This window comes from Piliocolobus tephrosceles, chromosome 1 (assembly GCF_002776525.5).
Source record: "Piliocolobus tephrosceles isolate RC106 chromosome 1, ASM277652v3, whole genome shotgun sequence".
NCBI lineage: Eukaryota > Metazoa > Chordata > Mammalia > Primates > Cercopithecidae > Piliocolobus > Piliocolobus tephrosceles.
Window position 1 is genome coordinate 82,322,014 of NC_045434.1, and position 10,151 is coordinate 82,332,164.

The following is a 10,151-nucleotide window of genomic DNA, read 5'->3' on the forward strand; positions in this document are numbered from 1 at the left end:
TTTTAGCATTTCTGTATTTTCTCAAACAGCAAATACTAAATACATGACCATTTTCTGGGAGTTAGGACTCCCAACTAACCCCTTTGAGTTCCAGCATTCTGAGTCTTAAAATAAACAGCAGTTGGACAGGGTCCCAAACAGATGATCCTAGGAAAACAGGAGGCTGGGTGGGGGTGGGAATCTAAGGGCTCCTATCTTGGTCCCCAAAATCCCAGAGTTTCAAGCAAGAAAGGGGGGGAAAAAAAAGGCTCCAAAGTGAAGTGATCAAAATGTTGCTACATTTTATTTTCAACTTAAAACTTAATTATAAAATTTGCCAAATAAACATGTCAAAAACAAAATTAAAAACAAATTGTAGCTGATACTCAGAAATTGCAGCACTGTGTTGATAACGGGCTCTTTTCATTACCAGGGAAAGAATTTAATGTCCTTCCTTCCTCCCCAAAAGCTTCCTTGTTGCAATCTAGTACAGAAAAAGCTGGGACACCACTTTCTGATGCCAGGATAAAAGCAAAATAAAAAACTGCTTGCACACATTAGCACTGATAAAACAATGACAATTTCGCTAAAAGAATGTTTAAAGACTACAGGATGCTACAGCAAACCAACTTCATGATTGCATTAACATAAGCTAAGTTACATACACTTCAAATGCAGTGTAGAATTAACACTGCATATCTAAATGGCTCATATATAAAATGCGTAATTAAAACCCAAACATACACACTATGTTTATTACATTCCCCTACATTTAAAGTACTGAGAACAATTTAACTTTGAACACAAAAGTCTAGTGAATTTGCTACTGTTCCATTACAGGACAATTAAAAATGAGACTATATCAACTTCACTAGAATTTAATTGCTAAAGCTACCTTATGCACATCTATTAAACTAAAACAAATGACTTTAACCCCTTAAGTTGTTTTTAAGATAGCACTCCTTTACAGGGAGTAAAGTTTTGTAAATATAAAGGATATATAAAAAATACAGTATAAACTGCATGAGCTTAACAGTAGCAAAAACACTGATGAACTTTTAAAAAGTCAAAAATATATAAAAATATTAGCCTGACATGGCAAATTTTCAAACACCAATCTGTGTAAAAATGTTTAAATATTGATGTTACTTCAAAAATATATACTTTTTCTATTTTTTTTCTATTTGCAATAGTTTATAAAGGCAAACAAACACCTGCAATTGAGGTAGCAAAGCCAAATTCACAAACTTTGGATCAAGAAAAATACCCTTCCTATGTTTTAACAGCATCTTCTATACAATAGTGAATGAATTCTAATTGTTCCAAAATTTTTAATTCACATTACTTTACAAAACTTTATTTAAAATACTGAAAATGTTTTGTTAAAAAGACAGTCCTGACAATCATCTCACATTCAAAATACTGTACAAAAAAATCTGAAGTCACCATATATTACATAAAACTAAGCTATGTATTTACATTTTCAAATGTAGTTTTAGAAGTTGAGGTTAAGCCAACTGCTACAAATGGTCTCCCTTAAACAGTGTCTGCTAATAATCTCATCGCTCTGCACTTTCAGCATTTAATATAGGCCCTTCTTTTTGCTTTCAAATTATATAACTAGTAAAGGATTTAAAGAAAAACAAATGAAAATTCTATTCTCTTACTGAATAAAACATAAATGTACTTTAAATGGAACAGTGTTTTCTTTTAAGAAAAGCCAACTGGCCAAAAAACATCAAAATTTGAAAAGTAATCAGAAACCATAAACATCAATAGTATTCTTCACAGTACATTTATATTAAGACTGTCTTCTGATTTCAGATTTTTAAGGGTTGAAAATTTCCCATTAAAATACAAATTCTCACATCCTTACTTGTATTTTTCCTATGTTAATCATAATTTAATAAAAGTCAACACAGCTATATTAAAAGATCAACTACTTGGCTCTATGGTCCTGGTTCAAAAAGAAAAAAAAAATTTACAGATCCTGTCAGTGCAACAAAAGAAAGTTTGGGATTTTTTCCTTGTTTTTGCAAATGGCAGCTGGAATTGCAGGAGTATTTTGTAGATAAGCCAGAAGAGCATTAGTAGATGTATGGAAATATACGGTAGGGCACACGCTGACAGTACTTTTCCCAAGCCATGCCGTATTTCTTTTTACAGTGGTACTCGTCACGAGCTTCTCGGTGGACAAGCAACATGGTGAAATAAATCACGTAGAAATAAGGCAGAATGTGGTTAAAACCTGTGGATAATAACGGTACATAGTATTAGATATTTTTATTATCACTACAACGTATTTTTTCCTGCTTTCCCCCAAATTCTCTAAAAATGAACCACAAGGTACTTCATTTTCTCTAATAATGAGGAGAACAATTAAACCAGTCTGTAAAATCCCACTGGGAAGTGGCAGAAGGTCGTATCTAAATTAGAAGCTACTCAAAGACTGGTGAATCCATTCTAACAATTCAGCACAATCAAAACATCTGTCCTCATAGTTAATACAAATCTCTCCATTTCTCGCCCTTCTTCCCCCAGCGAAGAGAAAAACTGCTGTCCTCCACCACAGGCCAGGCCACCAAACAGGTAGCAGGCATGGGCCAGCTCCTCAACCTCCACCAGCTCTCCTGGATCCCCCTGCTCCCCCAGCTCCCCCGGATCCCCCTGCTCCCCCAGCTCCACCAACTCCCCCAGCTCCGCCAACTCCCCCAGCTCCACCAACTCCCCCAGCTCCGCCAACTCCCCAAGGTCCCCCCAGCTTCCCAAGATCCCCCTGTTCCCTCAGTTTCCCCAAATCCCCCGGCTCCACCAGTACCTCCAGCTCCCCGATACCCCAGCTCCCCAAGCACCTCCAGCTCCCACAGCTCCCCCTGCTCCCCTGCTTCCCCAGCTCCCCATGAGGCCAGACACACAAAAAGAAAAACAGAATCTCCTTCTCTTCTTAAAAACGAGTTTTTCGCAATCTATGTACACTGAATCATGAACTAAGAAGCTGAATTAATTTCTATATATTCTACTTAGAAGAAAGCTATCAGGCACAATTGAAAACTTAAAATTTTGCTTTTAGGCTTAAAGTAAAACTTCAGGCTCTGTGAATTCCCAATTACCCTCAGAAGCCAGAAGAGCTTCTACAGAGGCCAACCTCACAGTAGAAAAGGGCAACAAAAAGACTCACACCCACCTTGGCCACACTGTCCCACACAAAGGACACACACACACATCTTTCCAGCGGCTAAAAGGGTCAAACTAGCACTCTTCTGAAATGCTTACCACATGGGAGGGACCACGCCAAGGCCATGATGAGATCACCCAAGTAATTGGGGTGGCGAACAAAGCCCCACCATCCAGAAACTAGAAGATGTTTTCCCATTGAAGTATGAATGGTTTTTAAATCTATATAAAAATAAAAGTACATTTTAAATGATGTCGAGACAAAAAGAAAAAGAAAACCTTCATGTAATATATATAATATAAACATAAATCAATACTTACGTGCAAGCTTTGGATCACTGGGATTTTTCCGGAATGCGTTTTTCTGAGAATTTGCACCACGGAAGATTACATAACCACAAACTGCAATTTTAAAATATATTCCTATGTTAATAACTAATAACTTAGTTATACTCTAATGCTTAATAGCATCTGTAATTTCTCTTAAAAATTATTTCTATGCTCTGAGGAAATTTCCACAGCAGACTCCTAGGCTCAAGAGATCCTCCTGCTTCAGCCTTCCAAAATGCTGGGATTACAGGCATGAGCCACCGCACCTGGCCTGATTCTTAAGAACAACTCAAAAACTCTAAATCTCACTATGTAAAAAGATGGTAACCCTTCCGAAATCTATCACACTACTTTAATCATCCACCTAGGGAACACTCTGAAGGCAAAACAAATATAGTTACATCCATGAAAGAGATAAAATCTAAGACAGCCTACATTACAATAGAATACTACAGTTCGGCATAATCAAAATTACAGGCTATATCATCTGTTAGTTACGATACCTACTGGCCATAGCACAAACATTTTATTAATCAAACACTAGAATCAGCACCAGGACATCCTGAACTTTAAATACATGCTGAATCCCATTGTAAATCTACAAGTTCCTAATTTTATCCAAATTTCAGAATGTCAAAAATCAATGTATCAATGACATTTAACTATTATCTAGTTGATCCTCAATAACCTAGTAAGAGAATAACCTCACTTCCTGCTTTGGTTTGAATGTGTCCTCCAAAGTACATGTGTTGGAAACTTAATCCTCAATGCAACAGAGTTGACAGTAGCACCTTCAAGAGATGGTTAGGTCATGAGGGTTCTGCCCTTATGGACAGATTAATGTTGCTATCACAGGAGTGGGCTCAGTATCTCGAGTGGGTCTTTTATAAAAGTATGTTCAGCCTCTCTTGCTCTTCCTCACTCTCTCCTGCCCTCCCTCCCTCTCTCTTGTCCTTCCACCTTCCACCCTGGGATGCTGCAGCAGAAGAGGTCTTGCCAGATTCCAGCACCATGCTCTTTGACTTCCTGGCCTCCAGAACCATGAGCCAAATAAATTTCATGACAAATTACCCAGTCTCAGCCATTCTGTTTCAGCAGCACAAAACAGCCTAAGACATCCCCCATTTTTAGCTGAACTATAAAATACACTGTCTTGAATCATAAAATGGACATGGACAACCAAACCACTGGTGAAAATAAATCTTAATTTTAACCAATGGTTTGAATTTCTTCTTCTACCACAGATACTAACTAGTGTAGCAAAACTATCTATATTTGAAGTTCACTGCTAATTTTCCCTGCTCAACCTCTAGTAGAAGTGTTTAAGGGTTTAATGAACAGGGTAAGGACAAAGAAAATTCATCCTGAAGTAAAATACATGACTGCCCCTGGTGAACTGCAGCTGCAGCCGAACTGGACTTCTCCGTCTTTCCCAACCTCATCTCACACTTCCCCACCATACACCCTTGCTGAGCTGTTCCAGTGCCTGACTTTTGGATCTCTCCATCCCATTTTACCCTCTAAAACTCAAATCAAACACCATATCCTCCAATAAGTTCACACTAAAGCTCCCCAGAGAGAAGTTCTCTACCTTAAACACCCGTCATCTAAGCCCCTCTTGGTGCTCACTCATGTCTTACTTCTCCTGCTAGAACGCGAGCTCTATGAAGGCAAGACGAATCTTCTTTATAAGATGCCTACCAGAAAAAGCAGGCACTCAAGAGAAAAAACGTAAGGTTACTAAAACAAATTTAACCAACTTAAATTTATTAAATTTAAAAGCAAGGTGGTTCGTTTAAAATGATCTGTTTCAAGTACTACTGAGAACCCAGGTACGAACCATCCATTCTCTTTGCAAAATGCAGACTTTTTATTACTCATCATAAATGGCTTCGAATTGAGCTAATGCTGACCTTTCAAAATGGCATGTTTCAAATATGTAGACATCAGAGCATAAAAGCCTCAGTACATAATATTTAATAAATTAAACTGAGACTAAAATTAATACTCACGTTTCAGAACAATAATTAGAGAAGCCATTGGCCAAGACACTTCATTTGGATGACTGACTAAGTAAAAGGCTTGGAAGCTGTAAATAAACGGAACCCACACCAAATCTCCAAAAGCCAGCATGAATCCAAAGCCATCGTGGATGATGTCCATGGTCGTCAACAACGCTTCCTATAAGGATACAGACAGTGGAAAGGGAGAAAGAGCTTCTACGTTTAAAGTATTCAAATAAAGTACTAGTTTACAGGCAAATGTATAAAGTGCTATGGGCAGGTCCACAACCAACATTTTTTTGTTAAAGGGGAGAGAGATTTGGGTCTCCTGGACTGCTAGGTCTTTCTGCCTCACATTCTCCTGTCACGCCAGCCTCTCGCTCATGTTCCCGAGATAACAGATCTCTAAAGCATTTCCCATGCCCAGGCCCTCCCCTCTGCTGGCAACCCCTCCTCCAACCTGGGCACTTCTCAGATGTCACCACCCACCAGTAGGCTACAGCAATTGGGTTACTGTACTTGTCTAGTCACTCTCCACTATACTAAAAGCCTCTAAAAGACAGAGGCTGTGTGTTTTTACCTTTGCCACCCCAGTAACTAGCACAGTGTCCACCATGGAGAGAAGTGTTCAAAATATGTTTGCTGAAGGAATACGATCACCAACTCTTTCTGTTTCAATTCCACATGCACCAATCTAATTTCTGATCATAATCTGGCTTTTCATGTAGATTTTCCACAGAAGAAATTAAGCTGTCTGGCAACATGGTGAACTGACAGCTTCACTTCTCATGCAAATTAACAAAAGTGCGTTACTCCCTGGTGATTTGCTTAGCATGAGCCAATTTGCCTCTCGACCAGGATAAGGGGCAGGCCAGACTCTAGAATACAGACATACCGCCAAGGTTAACACTCTGAAGGTCTGGCCTGAGGGAATCTCCAAACTACCTGGAACCTCAGTACAGACCACTGATGTTGAACAATTAGCCAGTATAGGCTGGGCGTGGTGGCTCACACCTGTAATCCCAGCAATTTGGGAGGCTGAGGCAGGTGGATCATGAGGTCAAGAGTTCGAGACCAAACTGGCCAACACAGTGAAACCCTGTCTCTACTAAAAATACAAAAAAAAAAAAAAAAACTTAGCCAAGCATGGTGGCGTATGCCTGTAGTCCCAGCTACTCAGGAGGCTGAGGCAAGAGAATCACCTGAACCCAGGAGGCGGAGGTTGTGGTGAGCTGAGATTGCATCACTGCACTTCAGCCTGGACGACAGAGCAAGACTCTGTCTCAAAAAAAAAAACAAAAAGAAAGAAAGAAAAGAAAAAGAAAAAGAAAAATTAGCCAGTATAAGCTCTGCTGGAGAATCAAAGTTCTAGGTTAAAGAAAAAGAGTGGTACCTCCAAACAGGATTTTTTTTCCAGAAAAAGAAAGCAAATAGGCCATGGAAAAGAAAAACAGATGTCGTATGGAACAGAAAAACCAATCTCACAAAATCTAGCTCCTTAGGCTTATACTTTTTAGTTACCAGAGTTCTTTATTCTCCTTAAAAAAAAAAAATTGACATGTAATAATTGTACATATTTATGGGGTACACAGTGATGCTGCCATACATCTAATATATAGTAATCCAATCCGGATAATTAGCATATCCATCATCTCAAACACACTATTTCTTTGTGTTAGGAATATTCAATATCCTTCTAGCTATTTGAAACTATGTATCACTGTTAACTATAGTCATCCTACAGCAGTATAGAATACTAGAACTTAGAACTTACTCCTCCTATCAAGTGGTAATTTTGTATCCTTTAACAAACTTCTCCCTATCTTTCCCTTCTCCCTAACCTTCCCACCTTCCCACATCCTCTGTTCTACTTTGTACTTTTATGACATCAACTTTTTTACACATGTAAGTGAGGACACATGGTGTTTTAACTTTCTGTCCCTGAGAGTGTCTTATTCTTATCTCTCAAGGCCTGTAATCTGATTCCTGGTCCAAAAGAGGATAAAGGTGACAAAATGGAGGGAGCAGATAAAAGCAGGTGTGGTGAGTAGCAGTGAGAGGGCAAAGGGTAAGCACCCAGTGCCAGGTCGGGGGGAGGACCTTAGCCTCACCAGCTCCTGAGCCCCAAGGTTTTCGCAGGCCAGACTCAGAGGAAGGGTCATACATATTTAAACTGGTAGTCTCCGTTTTCTTAAGGTATAGCACATTCGTGAATACAGAGGGATTTCTATCAAGTGACCTAACAAAAAAGTTATTAAGCATCTGCTAATTGCCCAGTGGCATGCCAGAATGCTACAGAAATCATAAAATACAATCCTTCCTCAAGAAGATTATCATCATCTGGCTGAGATACTGAGAATAGACAGAAAACAATTTCCTAACTCTAGTTTTCTACCCCGGGGCTATGTTAATTTTGCCTTAAAATGCAAAAAAAATTTTCTTTTAACAGAGGTCAGTGTTTGGCTAAATCTATAGAAAATATGAACTTCTAAGTCAATTAAAAAGTGACGACCACAACATGGCAGAAAGCTATTAACAGACGAAACCAGAAAAAAATGATCACTTATCAATAGAAAACTACTAGAAAGGAAGGTTTAAAGAAGCCTGAGGTGAGCAAAACAGTGAAATATCATTTGATTTGCAAACTGTTACCTATACGCTCTTTTGGCGATTCATTCTGTAACAGCAAACAAAGCTACACTGGTAATAGTAAGTGCATTTACAAAAGAGTTGTTTTTTAATTTCAAAAACATGTTTAATTTTGGATTGACTTGGAATTTCTAAAGTCAATTTGAAGTGCTATCACCACCTTCACAGCTTCCCAGGCTCTGAGCCAGGGTCTGTGAAGTGGTAGGAGGGCAACAGGAACCCGTAATTAGCGGATAGCACTAATCCCAACACTTGTAATTGAGGTTTACCTCAAAGTGGCCCTAATCTTCCTAAATAACAAGATAATCGAAACACCAATATTAAACTTGCGAAGTTGTTCTGACTAAATATTCTCTGCAATTTTGCAAAGAAGGCCACAATTAAAGACCAGCCGGCAGGCGTGGGGGAGATATATAGTAATGATGGCCAAATAATCCCCTTTTTTTTAATGTTCCAGGCTCAAAGAGAAAAGGTCTTCTTTCAAAATGTCAGCAGACTGTCTCAACACACTGTCATTAAAACTTGTTTTGGAACATTACGATGTATAGCTGCCAGATTTGTTTTTAATATGGAAAGAAAACTAGACGTGGAATTTGGAGATGATCACAAAGATAACAGTAAATATGATAAAATACTTGTAAAATAAGCCTGAGGAAGAAAAATTTTTTAAAGGAATATGCTGGTTGAGACAGAGAAAACAAACAAAACATTTACCAGTCTTCAACTAGCAGAAAGACTAGTCAATGTACAAAAAAAGACACGAGATGAAAACTTAGCCTTATTTCAACTGGTTTCCTCCATGCATCTTGATTTCTGATTTTATTTTCATCTAATTAGAGCTAGTCTTTGTATTTTAAAATACTAACAATAAAACACCTCCCCCATTATTTAAAAACCAGGTGACTCTTGACAATCCAAGAAACACCATTCTAATTTGGTAATAATCCATCCATTTTCATGTGATACCATAATTACCACCGCCCATAAAAACAAACCCAAGATCCACCAATCTTATATTGAGAATATTACTTTTAAACACAGGATCAGCTGATAAACACCGAAGCACTCCCAAATGCCTAGAAACTTCCCACCTGTCAGCGCTCCCTCCTCAGCTTTGCATGGATGGCCTCATCGTCCTCACAAGCAGCCTTGGAGGCAGGCCATGCTCCCCTCACTTTGTGTGCAAGAAGCCGAGGCTCTGACTGGTCACTCACCCACTCAAAGTCATCTGACTCCAAGGCCTTGGCTCTTAAAATTAATTACCTCATTCCAGAGAGCGTCCACCACATAGAGAAGCTGGAAACTATTAACCAAAATCATGGCCAAGGATGGAATAGCACGGTCCTGTATTTTCATTTCAGCCAAAAGCATCACCAAATTAATAACCACCTGAAATAAAAGGGGAAAGTATATAGCCTCAAAGCACCTCCCCAGGGACCTTAGCACTACAAAGGCATGAGTGAGCTTCACAGCTGAGACACCTGGCAGACGCCACCTTAACACCTACCCGCCACCAGGAATAAGACATCTATCTCAGCACCATGGGCCCCTGGACCCAATGCACTGAGGACACAGTTATCATTTCTTTTTTTTTTTTTTTTTTTTAAGTTCTTAGGTGTAAGTTTATTTTTTTATTTTTTTTTTTTTTTATACTTTAAGTTCTAGGGTACATGTGCATAACGTGCAGGTTTGTTACATATGTATACATGTGCCATGTTGGTGTGCTGCACCCATCAACTCGTCAGCACCCATCAATTCATCATTTATATCAGGTATAACTCCCCAATGCAATCCCTCCCCCGCCCCCATGATAGGCCCCATTGTGTGATGTTCCCCTTCCCGAGTCCAAGTGAGCTCATTGTTCAGTTCCCACCTATGAGTGAGAACATGCGGTGTTTGGTTTTCTCTTCTTGTGATAGTTTGCTAAGAATGATGGTTTCCAGCTGCATCCATGTCCCTACAAAGGACGCAAACTCATCCTTTTTTATGGCTGCATAGTATTCCATGGTGTATATG

General features: G+C 39.1%; 1 protein-coding gene across 2 annotated transcripts in view; it reads right to left on the reverse strand.

The window, feature by feature from the left end:
• Positions 1-261: 261 nt before the first annotated feature.
• LBR (lamin B receptor) overlaps positions 262-10,151 on the reverse strand; it is a 28,558-nt gene continuing 18,668 nt past the window's right edge. For both annotated transcript variants that reach the window (XM_023203650.2, XM_023203651.2), the window contains exons 10-14: positions 9,399-9,524; positions 5,496-5,664; positions 3,475-3,555; positions 3,253-3,375; positions 262-2,227 (exon numbers count right to left, since the gene is read on the reverse strand). In XM_023203650.2, the coding sequence (XP_023059418.1) occupies positions 2,067-2,227; positions 3,253-3,375; positions 3,475-3,555; positions 5,496-5,664; positions 9,399-9,524 (660 nt within the window). In that variant the 3' untranslated portion in view covers positions 262-2,066. The remainder of the gene's footprint in view (positions 2,228-3,252; positions 3,376-3,474; positions 3,556-5,495; positions 5,665-9,398; positions 9,525-10,151) is intronic.